The 20,482-nt window shown below is 36.3% G+C and overlaps 3 protein-coding genes across 3 annotated transcripts; 2 read left to right on the top strand and 1 right to left on the bottom strand.

Moving 5' to 3' along the window:
• Positions 1 to 943: 943 nt before the first annotated feature.
• gnl2 (guanine nucleotide binding protein-like 2 (nucleolar)) lies at positions 944 to 12,477 on the top strand. The gene is made up of 16 exons (XM_055047355.1): positions 944 to 1,135; positions 1,620 to 1,704; positions 1,814 to 1,908; positions 2,455 to 2,594; positions 4,142 to 4,326; positions 4,419 to 4,485; positions 4,945 to 5,103; positions 5,204 to 5,317; positions 6,512 to 6,640; positions 6,723 to 6,827; positions 8,097 to 8,255; positions 10,002 to 10,109; positions 10,185 to 10,654; positions 11,046 to 11,140; positions 11,304 to 11,386; positions 12,047 to 12,477. The coding sequence occupies exons 1-16, from the start codon at positions 1,072 to 1,074 to the stop codon at positions 12,188 to 12,190; spliced, it is 2,202 nt and encodes a 733-aa protein (XP_054903330.1). The 5' UTR covers positions 944 to 1,071; the 3' UTR covers positions 12,191 to 12,477.
• dnali1 (dynein, axonemal, light intermediate chain 1) lies at positions 12,210 to 15,617 on the bottom strand. Its single transcript, XM_055047356.1, has 6 exons — positions 15,226 to 15,617; positions 14,414 to 14,550; positions 14,176 to 14,345; positions 13,050 to 13,228; positions 12,686 to 12,850; positions 12,210 to 12,589 (listed from the first exon to the last, which is right to left on the bottom strand). The coding sequence occupies exons 1-6, from the start codon at positions 15,304 to 15,306 to the stop codon at positions 12,554 to 12,556; spliced, it is 768 nt and encodes a 255-aa protein (XP_054903331.1). The 5' UTR covers positions 15,307 to 15,617; the 3' UTR covers positions 12,210 to 12,553.
• Positions 15,618 to 16,067: 450 nt separating this feature from the next.
• snip1 (Smad nuclear interacting protein) lies at positions 16,068 to 19,647 on the top strand. Its single transcript, XM_055047415.1, has 4 exons — positions 16,068 to 16,495; positions 17,121 to 17,250; positions 18,135 to 18,679; positions 18,804 to 19,647. The coding sequence occupies exons 1-4, from the start codon at positions 16,335 to 16,337 to the stop codon at positions 19,057 to 19,059; spliced, it is 1,092 nt and encodes a 363-aa protein (XP_054903390.1). The 5' UTR covers positions 16,068 to 16,334; the 3' UTR covers positions 19,060 to 19,647.
• Positions 19,648 to 20,482: the final 835 nt, after the last annotated feature.

Here is a 20,482-nt window from a genome sequence, read left to right as displayed (position 1 = left end):
TTGTAAAGTTTATAAGCTTTAATAATTTGTGGCTAAACAAAGCAATTTATTTAAGTTGCATCCTGATAACTTACCAACTTTTCAAATCACAGTGCGTTGTTTAACTGTACAGTTTTGTTCAAACTATAATCACCTGGATTATTTTCAAGGAACAAGTTTGTTTGTCTCAATTCTGTAAATTTTCAACACAAAAAATTAAAATGAATTTTGTGATTAAAACTTTTAACTTTTGAATTTGTCAAAAGTAAACACTATGAAGCACTTCTATAGCAGCTTTTATTCCAACGTTTATTAAATTGACACTAATAATGCCAAAAAATACCAGACAATTCTTTAAATAATATTACAGTTTGGTTAACCTCCTTGATTCCAGACTGAATTTCATTCTAATCACAATAATAAAATACATTAATAAATAATACTAATAAGTAATCTAAAATCAACATTTTTCATCTGTTTAATGATCAGAAAACATTCCTCCATCTCCTTGCTCTGTGAAGTGAAAACTGGATGGTGCCTCTCTATGTTAGTTGTTGTTAGCCTGCACAAAGAACTAAAAAGGTAATTCATAAAAAAAAAAAAAGTATGTTACTGTATGTTTTCTGTTCGATATTAACGTAAAAACTTCGGTAATGCCAAATTTATTTATTTTCCAAGCCAAACTGTCTTTTACCCTTTAAACCAGCATGAAATGTCACGTAAAATGCTCTGACATAAATGGCATTGCGCCCTCTTCTGGATAAAAATAGTACAGCCAAATCCTGCTAATATAAGAAGTGCAAAAACGAAATACGCAGCCTAATAATTTATTATTAATTAAATACAACTATATATTTTTAATATTGTTAATAACCGTTTGCAACCGTTTCTTTTTAATTTACGGTTTTCTGATTGGCTGGTTCCATCGCTTCCTCCTGTCATGACGTACTTCCTGCTTCACCAGAGGGACACGTGCAAGTTCTAACATCTCTGAGTCGAGGGGGACGGCTGCAAGCTTCAGCTATTATACTATCCCGATAGGTGTACAGTTTTGATTTTCTTGTGAAAGGCTTTACCGAATAAGCAGTCAACATGGTAAAGCCTCAGTTTAAGGGGAAGAACTCGATAAACCCTTCTTCATCCAGCACGAACCCCGGTAAGCTTGATAGTTTGTTTACACTTTAGCTAACTGCAGCTAATAGCTTTAGCGTGCTCTTCTACTCACTGTATCCTGGATATAAATGCTGCTGATTACTTCTTAAAGTAAATATTTAACCCAACATTTCTCTATGAGAGTTTAACATTTTACCTCGCAGCCTTTTGGTTGTTTCATTGAGGTAATTTATTCCAAGTTGTAACTTCGCCGTGTCTCCCATTCACATGTACAGAGCAACAACATATAACTTATGCAGATGTATTTGCAGGGAGTTATTCATCAAGCATTCCCTCACAAGGTCCAAGAATTACATTAAGACATAGTTAATTAAGGTTCTTCATCATAAAGTTGAAAAGAATGGATACAAACTATTGCGATTGGGTTATTTTAATTTTATGTTTTTCTTTTATTTATTGTCTATGCTTTTTGTATATGTATAGTTTTAATCTGTATAACTAAACTGTCTTGACCATTGGTTCCCCAGATCGAGCCAAAGGTGCAGGGGGAAACAACATGAGGGACAGAGCCACCATTAAGCGTCTGAATATGTACAGACAAAAACAAAGATGGTAATGAATGATAACATATTCTATGTTTGTAACAGGATTGTTTGTAGCTTTCAGCTGAAATATAAACATAAGTGCTGTATTAACACTGATGGGTTGGTTCTATCTACAGTAACAACCGAGGGAAAGTTATCAAACCTTTACAGTACCAGTCTACAGTAGCACCAGGAACAGTTGCCAGAGTTGAACCCAACATCAAATGGTTTAGTGAGTATGTTTTCTTTCTATTGCTGCTTATGATGGGGAGATTATTATTGTTCTGGCATTGTTTTATTCTGAATATCATTCATTTGTATTTGTGATTGATATTGAACTCAGAATGTATTTTCATGTTACATTTAGAATTGTTTCTCTGCTTATGTGATTTTAGTTTTACCAAAAAAAAAGAAAAATATTCAAGTAAAATTTCAGTCGAGATATACTTGACTAGCATCATTAATGCAATGCATATGGTTGCAAGTAAATATGCACCTATATTTTCAGGTATAAATAAGATTTACTTTCTTTCTTTTATGGAGCATTAATGGTATGATGATGATGATGATGATGATGATAATAGTAAGGGTGAGAGTTCTTGTCAAACTTGTAGTGGTTGCAAAGTTATAGGCAATATTTTAATTTCTGACAGGAATAAATTTTATGTGTTTGGTAATTTTAGATAAAGTTGTATTTAAATGCCTCCGTAAATGTGATTAATTGCAAAATATCTGAACCAACTGGCCTTAACTCATGTTTGGGTCTCATGTGTTTCAGCAAACACTCGAGTGATAAAGCAGTCAGCCCTCCAGAAGTTTCAAGAAGAGATGGGAGCAGTACAGAAGGATCCATACCGTGTGGTGATGAGGCAAAGCAAACTCCCTATGTCTCTTTTGCATGACAGAGCCAAAGCTCATGTGAGTAAAGTTGCATAGTCATAACACAAAATCCATCTAACAGTTGTTGTTTCGGTTGTTGTAACATTTAGTATAATCTCTTATGAAAAATAGACATATTTTCTAATACACTAAAGATACCTTTACATCATCTTAAAGTATTCATACCCCTGGAACTTTTTCACATTAGAACCAGAAATATTGTTGCTTTTTACAGGGGTTTTGGGATGAACACAGAGTCTTCATTTTCAAAGTGGAAATAAAGATGCACGCTTTTCAATTGTTTTATGTTTTCTAAAGGAGTAATAAAAAAAGTGCATCATGTATTCATTAAGGACAACAGATGAAAAATTTGCTTTTGGCATTTAAAGAAATGTTAATGTGCCTTGTTCCTGCGAAATAAATTAATTTAAAAAAATTATCAACCCACCTGCCTATAATATTTCTATTAGCTTTGCATATTACTCTTTACAAAACACCTCAAGCTTTGATTTAAACCACTGTAGCTCTGGCTTCAGCCTCCACCCCAATCTAAAGTCTTTTGCAAAAAGGCTAAAAGGGTTTTATTAAGATCATTGTCTTTTATTTAGCTCTATTTGCACATTTAAAACCACACTAGTTGAATCAGAGTGTTATAAAACATCCTGAAACAGTAAAAAATAGTACAATGAGAAAAGAAGTCCAAACTTGATTTTAGAACAGCACCAAACTGTCAGCAATATTGTGTTATAAACTAACTAACCATGTTTTAAATTTCTCTGCAACTTTATGATATGTTTCTTGGCATTTCACTTTGGAATTATGGACTACTTTGTGTTGTCTATCACATCACTCTAATGTGATTAAAATGTGAAAATCTTACAGATATATAAATGTTGTGTCAAGGTGCTGTATGGATTTTTTTCTTTCAAATGCTGAGTTTTTCCTGGAAGCTGTTGCGTTTCCATTTTTATATAAAATACAATATTTGTTTGCTTAGATGAACTAACTTGTTCCTCAAAAAAAGTCATAAATCAAAGGATCTTTGTGATTTCTTTTTAAGGGTCTTTGTTTGGGATCTTGGCATAAGTATTTTCTGGCAACGTCTGTAACCCTAGCCTTCCAAAGAAATGTTGCAATAGAGGCATGGCTTTTGTTTCAGCATCACTGGAAGATTTGATTAGCACTGGCATGGTCTCAGGGTGTTTTGTTGACTTTTTTGTTACATATTTGGGTGTTCTGTTTACTATATACTTTTGTTCTGTGTTGTCTTAAAGCCTTAGAGGGCTGTATTGAAAATTTGTTTAAATTTGGGGAAAGGAAGAAAATATCTTTCACCAACAGCAAAATCTTTCTCATGTCTCATCACTTATCTACTTTTTATTTTACAGCTATGTGAAATGCAGTTTGTTCATTGTACAATACAAGTATAAATACATAGCCATGCTCTTCATATAAAGCATTTACAAAGGGGTTGTAAGTTTAAGGGCAAATATAATGTATGCACAATACTATGTTTTGAATTTGAGACTTTCAGTCTCAATTTCAGAACAATCAATGGTGTTAATGTGTTTTCTATATTCCTGTAGAACTCTAAGGTGCACATTCTAGATACTGAAGGTTTTGAGACCACATTCGGACCTAAGGCTCAAAGGAAGCGGCCCAATCTCCTGGTTGGAGATGTGAAGGATCTTGTAGAGAAAGCTGAGGCTTCAGCGTTGAACTACAGTGCCGACAAAGACACAAACCTGGTGACAGAGGACACAGGTGTCCGGTAGGATTTTTACTTATTCTAATCACAAAATAGGACTTTTTTAAAGACTATGTATAGTTACATTTGAAGATAGTCACAGACTTTTGCAACAGGGAGGAAGTACGTGAAGAGATTTTCAAAAAGGGTCAATCGAAGAGGATCTGGGGGGAACTCTACAAGGTAAGACTCCTGTATATTTGATTATTGAGTCCAGTATTCAAATATTGACAAGTATTTAAAAAAAAAAAAAACTCACTCCCCCAAAAAAGTGGTCACTTTGTAAACGTCTTTTCACCATCTTGGACATTTCATGTAGCTTTTCTGTTTTCCCATGCCCAGGTACTGTTTTCTCTCCAAGTGCTGAAACATGTTTAAATGTTTCTTGAAAAGGGAAAAAAGCAAGAGATGGAGGCTTTACCTGCTTTAGAACATATTGCCCATTGACTTATAGATTAATTAGGTTGCATTGGAATAAAAAAAAATCTATCCTCTGGCAGCATCATCATAAGCCATCTGATATAAACTTCAGAATATATATCCTCGTAATCCGAGGTCATTAAAACGGGATGGCGAGGTGTTTGTGTTTCATAGTCAGTGGTCTGGAGTTAATTGGATTCATTCTGAATTTGTGTTTTAAAGGTGATCGACTCATCTGATGTCATAATCCAAGTGCTGGACGCTCGTGACCCAATGGGAACCCGCTCCAAAAGCATTGAGACATATCTGAAGAAAGAGAAACCTTGGAAACATCTCATATTTGTATTAAACAAGTGCGATCTTATACCTACCTGGGTCACGGTGAGATGTTTAGAGCATTTTCACTTTGTTTTCTGGGTTGCTTTAATTGCCATAGTCTTTAGTAATTTGTCTTCTTGACGGCCTTTTTCCCACAAATCAGAAACGGTGGGTTGCAGTTCTGTCCCAAGAGTATCCAACTCTGGCTTTCCATGCCAGCCTGACCAATTCCTTTGGTAAAGGTTCTCTCATCCAGCTCCTCAGGCAGTTTGGGAAGGTAAGCTAATGCTTCCAAATGGAAATCTACTTGACTTTTCTTTTGACGCATAAAGCTCAAATGAAAGTGTAAATGAAGCTAAAATCTGCATTTAATTCAACAAATGGTCTGAATAATCTAGTCATGGCAATACAACTAAATAACTAGTGAATACAATTATTTAAACTTAATACATCATTAAGTTTAAGAATAATAATCTTGATAGTTAAAATCCAGATTCAAAAAATACTTTATTTAAAGTTTGTTGTTTAAAACATGAATTATTTAAGATGCTTTCAGGTTTTTAAGATGACTGTTCAACAAGGGAGGGCTTTCTTGGAGCAAACATTGCCTCAGAGAGTGTAGTTTGTTGTAGTAGTTGTATCCAAATCCCCAGTTTCAAATACTGGGCATTCAGATACAAGTACATCTGATAACTACATGCAGTCTCAAATACAACTTTTGTTGTTATTTGATTGGTATATTAACAAAGTTTGGAGGTTTACTGCAAATTTTTCATTTAAGATCAATTCTTCAAACTCAGTTTTGTATTCATTCTTGATTTTTATACGTTTGATCTTATGAGGTTGTCACATTAGGTTAACTTTGAATAATGATACCATCATTTCAGGATGTGTTTACAAAAAATGAGAATGTCATATGAAATCTTATGGTGTTTATTCCAAAATAGAAAAGCAGCAGTTATTCCTGTTGCTATGAATATAACATATACATTATTATGCGTCTTAGATTGTTTACCGGTAACGTTTGTTCGCTATTGCAATTTGAATGTATTGATAGTTAAAACGCTTAAATAAATACCTCATGAGTCATCAGTAGCGTTTACAAAAACTTGGAAAGCAGTTTAGTACACTTCAGAAAACCATATTTTTGTGTTTAAATCACCTTATAATAACTTTTACCTGCCCCCGACTAGGTTCTGCTTCTAACATGTTACATAAATGAAGTGGGATGCTTTAAATTATGAGCTGTTTTGCCATCCAAAGATTTTAGTTCCAGGGAGCTGACCTTATATAAACACTTTTAAGACCGTGTTTTTTATGGACATGTTGTATTTGAGCTAATTTGTCATTGGAATCAAAATTAAGAAAATTGTTTACTAAATTGAATTTGCATTTAAGACAGTATGAAGAGCAGTGTTGAAACACTTCTGTATAATTTTGCAAGTTTTGTTGTGTTTTTCTTCATGTGCAGCTTCACACAGACAAGAAACAGATAAGTGTGGGTTTCATTGGCTACCCAAATGTGGGAAAGAGTTCAGTTATCAACACTCTGCGCTCCAAGAAGGTCTGCAATGTGGCACCCATCGCTGGAGAAACAAAGGTAGAGTGGACATTTGATCGCACGTTTCAATGGTGTTTCTTCTTACTCATCAAAGTTAGCATTCAACCTATATCTCCCACAGGTGTGGCAGTACATCACACTAATGAGACGCATCTTCCTCATTGACTGCCCCGGTGTCGTTTACCCATCAGAGGACAGCGAGTCTGATATAGTCCTTAAGGGAGTGGTAAGTGATTTTTTCTTTTTTTTTTTTTTTTTTTTTTTTTGTTGTAGTTCTGTGAGAAAATTCATTTATCTGTGTTCGGAGTAATGATTAAAAATAAACAATAAAACAACTTACACAGAAATGACAAATTTATTTAGAATACAAGTCCAAGTATACACAAGATTCCTATGAAGTCTAGAAATTTTTAATTTGATTCATATTTGTTACAGACAGTATATTTTTTTCATTATACTCCAGTAAAAAACTGAAATGAGCTTCAAAATGTATTAAAGCAGAACACTCTTATATCTGTTGGAACTTTTAAAGATATTCTAAGTATGATGTCTGAAACCTGCACATGATTCATCTCAAATATTTCATGTCAGTTTTAGCCTCTGCCTTTCTCTCAATATTGTTTTATAACCTCCACAATGTTGTTTATTTACTAAAATAGTGTACTGCTGGATCTTCCTGTTAAGTTCCTGCCAGGTTGTTATTGTAAATATAAATTTGTTATTAATAATTAACCTGTTTAAATAAAAGTTACATGAATCAATAAATGTAATTGGCAGTGTCAGTAAGATGATTAACTTAACTTTGAGACTTCCAGAAATATTTTTAAAGCACAACACGTCCCATGACATAATGATCCATAAAAGCTAGGACGGATAAAACAGAACTACCTTTCTGTGTTCTGTTTTGGTGTTTACTTGTGGAAGTGTTGGTCTCTCAAATCATAAATGAATCACAGACATTGATCACAAAACGTCTCCTTTTGAATAGCTTTTTAAATGTATCTGCTTTTTTTTTTTTTTTTTTTTTTACTTTAATGTGAACACATTTCTCACTGAAAAAAATAACTTTTATTCTTTTTATGATGTGCTTTCACTGCAAATGGTGTTCTTGGTAACTCTTTGTTGTTGTGTTTACTGATCCCAAAACAGACACTTTGCGTCCCGCCTGTTAACGGTCAGGGAGAGTGAAGGTGGAAATTTTCTGTCTGTTGTTTAGTTTTTTCTCTGCAACTCTGCTTTTATTTTTTAAAATGGAGCAATGGAGATCACAAATATCTGGGGGAAAATCTTATGACATAGACTAATGAGGACCCATCCTCAGCAGTGTTGGTTAAACGTACAGATAACTAAACTCAGCAAATATTTTTGCAGGAAAAATCAAGCACCTGTTTAAATTGTTTTGAAAGGAAAATATTTACAGTTTGCAGTGGAGTCACTATAACTTAAAGGTTGTACCTTCATATTTTACATTTCTTTTTTTTCTCTTCCTGGTAAGGTTCAAGTGGAGAAGATCAAAAACCCAGAAGAGCACATCGGTGCGGTACTGGAACGAGCCAAACCCGAGTACATCCAGAAGACATACCGGATCCCAACATGGAGTTCTGCTGATGACTTCCTGGAGAAGCTGGCATTCCGCACTGGGAAGCTTCTAAAGGTTTGACTCTTCATTTCTTATAAGATTTAAACATGGGGTACATGCAGGTGCCGAAAACCCTTGAAAATGCTTACATTTCAATGAGGTGTTTCGATGGCTTGTAATATGGATATTTTTTGTAAAAACTCTTTGAAAGTGCTTGATATTAAAACTGAAAAGCTTTGTAAAAAAGTGCAACCTATCATGTTGCACATCAATTAAAGCTTACATTCACAGTTGAAACCAAATATTGTCATACACCTAATAGAAAGAGGCACATTTTTTCTCACTGTCTGAAGTTATGTCATACCAAATTTCTATTGTTCCAAGTCAGTCAGAATTACAAAAATTATTTCTATTTGCGAAATGCTAGAAAATCTAACGAGAACATTTTTAGATATTTTTTAAATTACTTTTTTGTATATTTTGTTTAAGAAATTAATTTACCTTAACACAATTTGCTTGGACTGTTTCAATATAATGAATAATTATTATTATTCTTAATAGTTCGGTGACTTATTAATAATCTTATATTTTATATGTTAAAGTTATTGACATTGATGGATTTTGTGTTAAATTTGTCTGGTGTATTGTTTGTGAGAGAGAGAGATACATTGTAAAACATAAAATTTTCTATGTTTTAATTTACTTTGTAGAATGTAGAATAGTACCAATAAAGAATTTGTATTTATATCTACGTGCTGGAAAAGTTTGAAAATGTATCTTCAAACTGGTTGAAAAGTGCTTGAATTTAAAAAGTGTATGAACCCTTCAAACATATTTTAATCTCTATATATTATTAAATAAAGATCACCTTTGCACATTAAATGTGTGGATGTGCCAAAACTTTCTCCAGCTGAACAGAAGCAAAACTGAAGTCATTATTTTTGGACCTAAAGAGGAACGATCTAAAGTCAATGCACAGCTTCAGTTATTACAACTAAAAACTAGCGATCAGGCCCGAAACCTGGGAGTGGTGATGGACTCGGACTTGAACCTTGCGAGCCACATAAAGACAATTACAAAGTCAGCCTTCTATCACCTGAAGAACATCTCCAGGATTAGAGGACTAATGTCTCAGCCAGATCTAGAGAAAATCATTCATGTGTTTATCTTTAGTCGCATTGATTATTGTAACAGCGTCTTCACAGGCCTGTCCAACAAATCAATCAAACAGCTGCAACTGATCCAGAATGCTGCTGCTCGCGTTCTCACTAAAACCAGGAAGATAGAGACATAACACCAGTTTTAAAGTCCCTCCACTGGCTCCCTGTAGCTCAAAGAATAGATTTTAAAATACTGTTGTTAGTTTATAAATCAATGAACGGTTTAGCACCACAATACATCAAAGATCTGCTGTTGTTGTATCAACCTTCCAGACTTCTCAGGTCTTCTGGTTCTGGACTGCTTTGCATCCCCAGAACCAGAACCAAGAGAGGAGAAGCAGCTTTCAGCATCTATGCACCAAAACTTTGGAACAAACTTCCAGACAACTGTAAAACAGTAGAAACCCTGACTTCTTTTAAATCACAATTAAAAACACACCTGTTTAGAATTGTTTTTGAAATGTAATATGTAACAATGTATTGTCTATTATATGTTGTATGACTTTGTATTCTTGTGTTTATGATGTAAAGCACTTTGAAATGCCTTGCTGAAATGTGCTATACAAATAAAATTTGATTGATTGATTGATTGATTAAAAGAGCTGTCAGGTTTTGGTATTTGAACTATAAAATACACTTTTTTCTTATCTGTATTTTACAGGGAGGTGAGCCAGATCTCAGCACGGTCTCCAAAATGGTTTTAAATGACTGGCAGAGGGGACGGATCCCCTTCTTTGTGAAGCCTCCTGGACCAGAGGGAGATCCAGAAGTAAGAGTTTGCAAAATCTTTTCCTTCTCCTTCACCAGCCTGTTCTCTTTACGTAAATTACTGTGACTTCTGTAGGATGAAAAGCCATTGCCCCTGGAAGGACTACCGGCCGCAGAGGAGAGCGTTCAGGAGGAACAGGCGGATAAGCTGGACGTCGCGTCCGGAGAACAGGAGGAACAGCGGCAGAAGGAACAGGTCCAGAAGATCCTTGCTAATGTCCGACAGAACTTTGGCAAGATCAACGTGGCGCCTGAGTTCACTGAGGAAGATTTGATCCCTGTGGAGATGCCAGACTTAGACTTGTCTGATTTTTCTGACTCTGACGTTGATGAGGACAATGACAAAGACGAGAAAGGGGAGGAAGACGAGCCTAGTGCAGAGCCAGCTGATAGAGATGCTGAGGTCTCCGAGGACACACCATCTCAGACTGACAGTACCAAAGGCAAAAAGAGTTTACGGAAAGTGATCCGTGAGCATGATGAGAAAATTGCAAAGTACAAGCAGTTCCTGGACCGAGCCAAATCCAAGCGCTTCTCTGCAATCCGGTAAGTTTTGATGTCCAAATTTCTTACTGCATATTTCCTTTGTATTGGACTGGACTTTGTGTTTTTTTTTTCTGTTGTTGTTGTTCAATTATGAGATGTTGGCAGACAGAGAGATGCCAGGCACATCAAGGAAGTCCATAGAAATCAAGCTTTAAGGACTAACAGCTGTCATTTTGATTAATCAGTAGCCTGTTCCCAAAATGTATTTCATTGAGTTCCTTTTCCTTCTTTCTTTCTTTTTTTGAGCCCACAGACCAAATTACGTATCACATCCAAACTCTTCAGTTAGTTTTAGCCCAATTTAGTTTATTTCTGCAAATCCCTGAAGAAATAAACTGTTTGCTTTGCTTGGAAAACTTAGTAGTTTGCTATTTTTCATCTGTTTGGACAGAATACCAAAGGCACTTTCTGACAAAGTGTTTACAGACCTCAAGACCAAACAAGAAGCAGCTAAACAAGCACAGAAGAGAGAGAATCCGTCAACAGGTACGACCATGTATTACTCTGAGTTTGCTGATGGATTTAGAAATTGAGTCTGATGTGGTGGACATCCAGACGTTTTCAACAGCAAAACTCTTTGACTCAGTCAGGCTAACATTTAAATACTGATGGCTGTTTTTTTTTTTTTTTTTTATCCGACTGATTTCAGCTACAAACCAGAAGAGCAAGAAGAGGAAAAGTATGGAGGATGATGATAAATCTATTCCACAGCACAGGCTTACATCTAAACAGGTTTGCAGCTTTTGTTTGTCTTGTTTCAAATAAAGGATCTCGATAAACTAGTCACAGGCCTTCAACTTTTTACGTTTTGTCACATTACAAAACATAAAGATCTAAAACGAAGACATTTGTGAACAAACGGCATCCTGAAGATCACGGAACAAGAAAACATTGTAGGGAAACAATCTTACAAATAAATAGCTGTCCAATCAATCTGATTAAAAGTAACCAAGAGGCCTGTGCTAAATCTGACGGAGCTGTAGGCAAAGTGCAAACTTAAAGGAATTTGCAGCAAGATATGAACATTCCTGCCTGCGGATGGCTAACATCTAACCTGAATGACTTTGAGGTTTTTAACTAAGAAGAATGGGCAGGAATTTCAGTCTCAACATGTTGAGATTAAAGCAAAACAATGTTTTGCAGTTTTATAATTCCTGCAGTATCACTCATAAGAAACTGCCTGGGCTGCAGTAAATATTTGCTAACTAGCTAAGTGTTATGCATTGATACTCTGAGTGTATATTTTAAAATTCCTTGAAATTTGGTGTCAAAGTTTAAGGGGAATTAATATTTCTGTGCAGCATTATGGGCTGGTCTGTCTGATATATATAATGTTAAAAACTATTTAATGTTTTTGATGTCCTTTTTTGTTCCTTTCTTTAATGTCCACAGAGAAGAGCAATGGACCGTGCTAAGAAGGGGAAGAAAGTTGGAGTGCGTTACTATGAAACGCACAATGTGAAAAACAAGAACAAGAACAGAAAGACTCCAGCACCCCCTGCGGAAAGTCATGGGGCTAAAAGATCAAAGCACTAGACTGGGAATAAACACAAAATTATACATTTTTAAACTGGCCAAATTGGCTGCATTTTATTGAAATGACAAGCTAGGCAAAATCTCGAAGCTAAACATCGACGTGTCTTTTTTCCGATGGTCATGTGATACTTTATTTTGACTATAATCACCCTCTCAACTCTTGAACTACATGTAATTCCTCTTTCACAAGTGAGCTGCTCTCTTGACATTCAAGAGAAATGTTCAGTGTGTTAACTGCTTAAAATGTAGCTGTCATGCTCTACAAATAAAATGCTAAATTTCCTGCAGCTGTCAACTCATTCATTTATCATGTGGAGGAAAAAAAACATCTTGTATTATATCTGCTATCTGGTGCAAGAGGTTTCACTTCTTTGGATTAATCATCCCGTCCAGTTGTGTCTGAAAGCAAAAAAATTATATCCTATTAATTTTTGGACATTCTACACATCACAACACATTTGCGTTGTTTTACAAGGGATAGATAAATAAAATCACCTTGAGCTGTTGATTGGTTTTCTTCAAGAACTGAATTTCCTCACTGAACTTTCTTTCCTCCACTTGTCTCTTCTCAGTTTCCCTCTTTTCAATTGCATCACATCTTTCCTTCTGTTCATCCAGTTGTCTCATGAGTTCCTGCTTCTCGCTTTCCAGATCTGAAATCTACAAAGGTGATTGATGGAAAAACACAGCAGGAAGTTTCCAGTCTTTTAAATATCTGTAAAGAAATGGCGCTCTCTGCTGGACTTGTAATAATTGCAATTTAACAGTTTAATCAGCAAAAAGGACGAAGCTGTTTGAATAGTGTTTTTTTTTTTTTTTTTTTCTGGTCTAATAACTACAGATAAGCTGATGCCCTTACTTTTTTTTCTATGTCCGCCTTTCCCTGTTCAGCCTGCAGTGCCTTTCTCATGCCAAAAGCGATGCTGCTTTCGTACAGTGTCTGGTATGTGGCAATGGTCATTTTAAGCTCGTCTCTGACTCGCAGCAGAAGCAGACCCCTCTCAGCACAGATGATGGTTACCTGTCTGATTAATTCATCTTGGAAGAAAAAAACAGATTTAAATCAGTTTGTGAGAACCTGTCTGTATAAAACATAATACATTTAAAATCCAGCTGTGTAAAGCTCTAAAAATTTATTTACCAGAAATGTCAGGGATGTTGTGACCTTACGGTCGCAACATCATGATGTTACCTCACCCATCTGACAGATAGTTAAGTATTTTGAGATTTTCAAGCCTCGTTTGCCTCAACATTGTGGCCACAAAGCTCAGTTTTTGTCTCATCATGTAGGCAATATTTTCTCCAAATCGCATTTAGTTTTTCCATCCGAGCATCAGTATATTTCATTCATACTTCAAAGTGTTGATTTTGGAACTGGCTCTTGTTTTTCATCAGGACCTTCCTGGTCTGCATAGGCCATTTCCCAGTTTAGCATGCTTTGGCTAAATATCTAAACCAATTCATTGTATTTGGGTCAGATAGTTGAGAATTAAAGGTATTCAAATAGGACAATGTTCCTGAATCGATAAAATTAGCATCAGAAATCTAACATTAAGCTTCCTGAACATCTTCTCTAAAGTCCTGTCCTAATCTCTCATGAACATTTTTAAACTTTTTTTTTTTTAATTGATTCCATCCTGGAAAATCTCATATGTTCAAATGTACACTACCATTTTTGCCCAGAGGACTGGTCAAATATCCAGCTGGAATTATGCTTGAAGCATGATGTCTTTAAAATGTGTGTGATCAAACTACAATTTACTACATTCACCCAATTATTAGTGGAGCTCTATCTACATGTTTCTGAATAATTCTGAATGAAATATTTAGTAAATTCTAATTTGAGCACTCAATTCTGGATATGAAAATAATTCAAGAGGATACATAATTTTTCCACCCAGGGAGATCATTTCAGTTCCACCAATAAAGGACAACAATTAATACAACCTATATTGATGATAGTCTCATATTCACGGCCTTCTTACCAAAGCACTGAGAATAAAGCTCTCTGCGGATAGGACAGATGCCTGTGTGTCTGGCCTGTCTCTGTTCCAGCTTTGTGTCCAGTTCTTCCTTCAGATGAATTATTTCTGGCCTTGTACAAGGTACACTGGATACCTTCTGCACCCACAGCTGGCTTCCTTCTGACCATTCCCTACAATATTGATGGTTGAGAAGGTTGAACTTAATGAATCAGTTAACTGAGTAAGATGATGGGTATACCTGGGTGGAAGGATAGCATCCAGGATCTCCTCGTTTTCCATTTTGCTGACATCACTGGTTGTAGGTTTTGATTTAGGAGACGGTGGAACTGGTGTGGTGTCAGGGCCCTGCAGAGGGATCCTTTTTATTTGGCGCACCTGGTAAGAGACATATTCTGCAGTGAGTTCATTATTCATGATGCAAGAATACTTTTATTATTCTGTTGTAAATGCAGTGATATAATACATGAGCCCACAGGATTATAAAAGGCACATATCTTTTGCCTTATGGTGTCATCTCTCCACTCCTGCTTTGTAACAATTTTCACTTTCAAAATCCTATTAAATACTTTGAAATATAAGACAAAGATGGGCATCAGTCAAGTCACCAGTGGGCACCAATTGTTTCAAAATCATGTTTTATGCCATTTTTGTCATATGCATCTCAATTATGTCATCAAAAAGCACATTTACATAATGCCATTTAGAACAGTAATGTTATGGTGTGCTTTATACAATCATGGGAAAGATTCCTAGCTTTAATGTTTTCCACAAGCTGATGGTCCAGAGTGTTGTAGGTAAGCAAACAGGAAGTTGAATGGAAAGACAATGCGTCCTCGGTAAAGACACAGATGTATAATTACAACCTTGCAATAATTGTGAGTCTCCTACAGTTGAGTTCCTTGTTTGCCAATAAGCCATAACCACTAAAATGAACATAAAAACTTAACGTAGGTATTTAATCATTATTAAAGATCTGTTTGAGCATGATTCAAAGTTTTTTTTTTCCAAATATTTATCTTTCCTTCTTGTATAGTTGCCACTTCCACTTACCTTTGGAGATTTCTCCCCCGAGGTTGTCTTGACCAACATTGGAGTGTCATATTTCAGAAGAGAATCCGCTGGCGGAATCATTGTTTCTCTTTCTTTTTAAATAAAAAATAAAGTTATTTTTTGCCTACAGACACGGAAATATCGTTGCTCGTTAAAACTGTTGATCATGTTGCCATGGGAACACTATCCTCGCGTTCTTTCTGTTCAAGTACAAAATAGTTTTGAAATGGTGTAAAAAAAAAAGAAGAAGACAACTTACAAAGTATCGGATTTTTACAATACAACCGAATTATTTTTGTATTTTGGAAAAGAATTAATATCGGATCTTGTTGATAAGGATTTCGATGGGTAGACGATTGGCTCCGTAGAGCCATAGAAACGACACGTTAGAGCGCGTTCGTCATCTTGTGAGTGGCAAATTGCCCTGGAAATAAAAAAAAGACAAAACTGTTTGTGTTGATCTAATTTTAGTTATATTGTTTACAGTATTGGATGTTAACTTTTAGCATGAGTAATTCTGAAAAGATTTGCTTACGAAATGTACCAAATCAATTAAGTTAATTCAGTTTCAGATATAATGTTTAAATTGCATTTTGTCATTCGTTTGGTCAATGTACAAGTATTTGTGGATTGAAACAGTTTAATTTTGTTTTTCACGTACTAATAATATAATTTTCTATAATGTTCCCTTTTGGGCGTACTTTAGCTTTAGGTTATAATTTATTCATCTACTTTGTTGGGACAAAGTATATGAAACAGAACAGCTACGTAATGATATGTTACGATCAGCGTCATATCGCTGACGAACTTACATAACTGTTTCACTTCTATGTCATAAAAAAATGCCACTCACAAGATGGCGGAGAAGCCGACGTACGATCCCGACACTTTTGCGTTTACACCGGAACTTAAAAGGAAAGACGCTGTTAGCACACCACCGAGATAGATTCTTTGTGAACCACAGGAACCGGAAAGGCTGATCACGACACAAGAGCAGAACTTTAGTAGGGGTTTGAAGCTGTGTTTTTTTGTTTGTTTATTTGCTTCTGAGAAAAGATGTACATTTAGTCGCGTTAGAATCGGATTGGTACATTTATTTTCTCTAAAAAATGACCAAAGAGAAACGACACCGAAGAAGGGAGTCTCCGACGAGGGAGACCGAAGTAAAGATAAAACAGGAGAAACTGAGCCCCAGTAGGCCACAGAGATCACGGCGTTCCAGGTCCAGATCCGCCGGGACATCAACTCCACCGAGAAGAAGAGCGAGCAGGTGAATGTAATAAAGTTGTCATATCTGGTTGTGTACGGTAGATCGGAGGTGCGATGGTCCCTTGTCTTATATAAACTATATTTTAACTTGGAGATCGGCCTGGATCTACCAGGACATGGATGTTGATGTTGCTCAAGCAGGGTTTCATTCATGAAACTATGGATCAATAGTTAATGATCAATAATTCACAAAACCTGCTGCTTTGGTCACAGATCAATAACACCGAACATATCTTTGCGCTTTTTTGTAATTGTATACAGAATTGTAGGAAACGACGAGTAGTTCTGTTCGTTACCTGTTGCTACAGTGTGTGCTGCAGTTTGTTGAACCCGGTGTCAGCACCAATTACTCTCAGATACTTCAGTTCTTCTGGCTCTGAAACTAAGATATTAAAATCAGATGACTAAAATTACTGTTCTGATGCTCAAGCTCACAAAAGTTTATCTCCCCTTCTTAATATTGTACAGAATGATACTTGAGATATCCGTGGCCATGAGTCATAGGTTCATGATTGAACAAATTGTGATTTCTGAGTGAATTATGTGTCACATGTTTGATAAAAAGACATTAAATTGTTTAAAATCTCTGTAGTATTGCTCAAGTGTCTGTTCTACATTTCATACAGATCGCCGGCCAAGGCAAGGCAGCGCTCACCAGATAGAAGAGAAACCTCTCCTGTTGGAACAAGCAACAGATCTCCCAGAAACAGAAGAAGTCGCAGTCCTCATCGTGGCAGCGATGCCAAAGTGAAGCGGGTAATTCGGTTTGAATCATCAGATCAACACTAAATCGGGGGTAGAGCTAGGCTTGAAAACTTATAAACCAGTTGGTCTCTAATAATCAAACCTCATGATTACTATGATGGGTTGTACACATAAGTGTTCACATCCTTTGACCTCTTCCATATTTTGCCACAGAACAAATACAAACTTCAACGCATTCCACTGGAATGCAAAAGTGATGCATTAATGAAGAGAGAAAAAAAGGATTTAAGGTATTTAAATGTTTTGCAAGTAAAAAGCTGAAAGACGTGGCACATATAAGTATTCACCCCCATTTAAAATGAAACCTTCCAATAAAATTCATTCTAATCAGTGCAATTTGTGGGATTAGTAAATGGAGTCCACCTCTGTAACATGTCAATATGAACCAGCTGTTCTATGAGGGTCTCTGATGCTTTTTAAAAACGTTAATAACCTTTTGAATTTTGTTGTTGCAATGAGACATAATATGAAAATGTGTTTGACATATGAATACCTTCACAAGGCATTGCCACAACATATATGAATGGTAAATGCAAATGACAAGCACATTAAAATATGGAAAATGCCTTTTCTTTCCATTGCCTGAATGTCAGCTGTAGTTATTGAGTCACAAATTGAGTAAAGGTGTCACAAGTTGTTTAAATAATTACTGTTGCAAAACTGTCTTTCTACTATAACTCATGTAATTTTATCACATTAGTTATATCTATGTAATGAAATTACATGACATGTGTGTATTTTAATGAAAAAATGGTAAACTGTGTTATGTCCCATAACACATTATGACCACATTTCAGTTCTTAAATATGGTGATGATAATATATCGCAACACAATCATATTTGCTTCGTAAATGCTTTCTTTTAAAATCCCACAGGAAAAGGAAGAACAAAGGGGGAGTGGCGATGAGCGGAGAAGAAGGAATGAGCAATCAGAGGACAGACGGAGCAGGTGGGAATCAGACAGGCCGCGGGACAGAGAACGCAACAGAGACAGGAATCGCGAACGAACCGCTCTGGCTTCTCAGCAAGAGGAACGTCGGCAGCATGATGACCGACGCAGGGAAAACCGTCAACGGCGTGAAGAAGAAGGCGAGGAGCAAAATTTCGGACCCTCTGACGGAGGGAGTGACGACTCAAGGCCGCCTCCGGCTGAGAAAGAGAAACCCAACTTTGAACTGTCAGGCGCGCTCACGGAAGACACCAACACATTCCGGGGCGTGGTGATCAAGTACAACGAGCCGCCCGAGGCTCGCATCCCAAAGCGCAGATGGAGATTGTACCCCTTTAAGAATGATGACCCCCTTCCTGTCATGTACATCCACAGACAGAGTGCCTATCTATTGGGGCGCCAGAGAAGAATCGCTGATATCCCCATTGACCACCCATCCTGCTCCAAGCAACATGCGGTATTCCAGTACAGGTGGGAAACGCAACTGTTATTTCTTGTTTTCTTAAGATTTTTTTGTCATATTTTTTCTTCCTCTGCTGTGGTCTGTTTAACGTTAATGATGAATGTAAATGTTACTCTGTTCTATGTTTTGCAGATTGGTAGAGTATACTCGAGCCGACGGCACCACTGGCCGCAGGGTCAGGCCTTACATTATTGACCTTGGTTCTGGGAACGGCACCTACCTGAACAATCAGCGGATCGAGTCCCAGCGTTACTATGAGCTCAAAGAAAAAGATGTTCTCAAGTTTGGCTTCAGCAGCCGCGAGTATGTGTTGCTGCACGAGTTCTCAGACACGAGCGAGGTGGATGTGAAGCAGGAAGAGGAAGAGGACGAGGGACTTGATGAGTAAATTATTCCCACATACTCGATTGTCCGCATCTATTCAGGCAAGATCACTAAAATTGTTAAAAAACGCAGAGCTGTCTGCTGAAAACGGACTTGCGACCTGGTAAAATCAGAAATTAATGTCCCAAAAGTGAGTGGAATTGTTGTATATTTGCTGTAAGTATTGAAGTCTTGCTTGGATCTGCCACAGTTGTCTCAAAGTAGACCTCCTTTTCTCAGGTTTGTGTGATGCATGATTGATCTTTCTGATCTCATGTAATGTGTCAGGGTACATAACATTACTGCGGTGTGATCCCTGGACCCTTAAATAAAGATTTCTTATTGACAGAATAAACATTGAACTACAGATTAGATTTATTTTTCTTTTGACATTTTTGTAGAGCAAGCACAAGGAAAATATTTGACTTGTGCATTTTTGCACTGCTGCAATGTGTATTCAAAGACTTGCCATTTCTTTTTTTTCAGTTCAGATGCATTTATAGTAAGTGTTAATTTTTGTACTGTAAATAAAAGCCAAAAATTTAGATTAAATAATTGTTTTGTGGTGATTATTTCATGTATTCCCTACATTTCTGTCATACATTAAACAAGTATAATTGTACATATTCTGAGCTTTCATTTCCTTTTAGCAATTAAGGAAAAGCCAATTGATGATGTCATGGATTTGTATGCTTCTGATCAAATTACATCAACTGAGTAAAATTGAGTAATACTGGAACACAGATGGCATCATGAGAAAAGAACATTATGATAAAATATTGAAGCAACATCCAAGATATTTCCCAGGAAATTAGAGCTTAGGAAAACATGGGCCTTCTGAAAGGATATGCGACCGAATTAGTGCATAAGTGACTCTTACCCTTACTGCTTAAGGGTAACAGAGTAAATGTTTTAAAATGCCCTTTAGTTTGAAAACTCGTATGGATTCGCTCCTTATGCCTAACATATTCATAAATTAAGAATCCATTATGCCTAACATATTCATAAATTAAGAAAGCTGTCAACACAAATTTGTGGGTATTTTTATCAGTTCCGACCAATGCTTTTGAAATAATGCAACAACATAAGTTGTAGACTGACTAGATAAAAAATATCTTCTGCCAAATCAAAAAATATAAATAAATCACATTTTTACTGATTAACAACAAAAATAATAGACTTAAAGGACATCATTGTATTTCTGTCCAATTTTGAACATATTTTAATGCCCACTAATATAATGTGGAAATATCACTTGTTCATGATGTGCCACAGAAGTTTGTAATTGTTGTTCACATCACGGTAGTTTCGTCGCATAGACACTAGGCGTCGCAAAAGGGGCCACAAATTCTTCAAACCTTCGTACTTTGCTCGCTCTTTCCACGTGTGGCCCCGGGATTGTTTGTGCCTATGTAGTTTTCTTAACTTCAGCGTACGACAGTTTTGAC

Source organism: Poeciliopsis prolifica, unplaced genomic scaffold (assembly GCF_027474105.1).
Source record: "Poeciliopsis prolifica strain line A6 unplaced genomic scaffold, Auburn_PproV2 SCAFFOLD025, whole genome shotgun sequence".
NCBI lineage: Eukaryota > Metazoa > Chordata > Actinopteri > Cyprinodontiformes > Poeciliidae > Poeciliopsis > Poeciliopsis prolifica.
The sequence above is the reverse complement of the archived record's forward strand: the minus strand, read 5'-3'. Positions and strand labels throughout refer to the sequence as shown.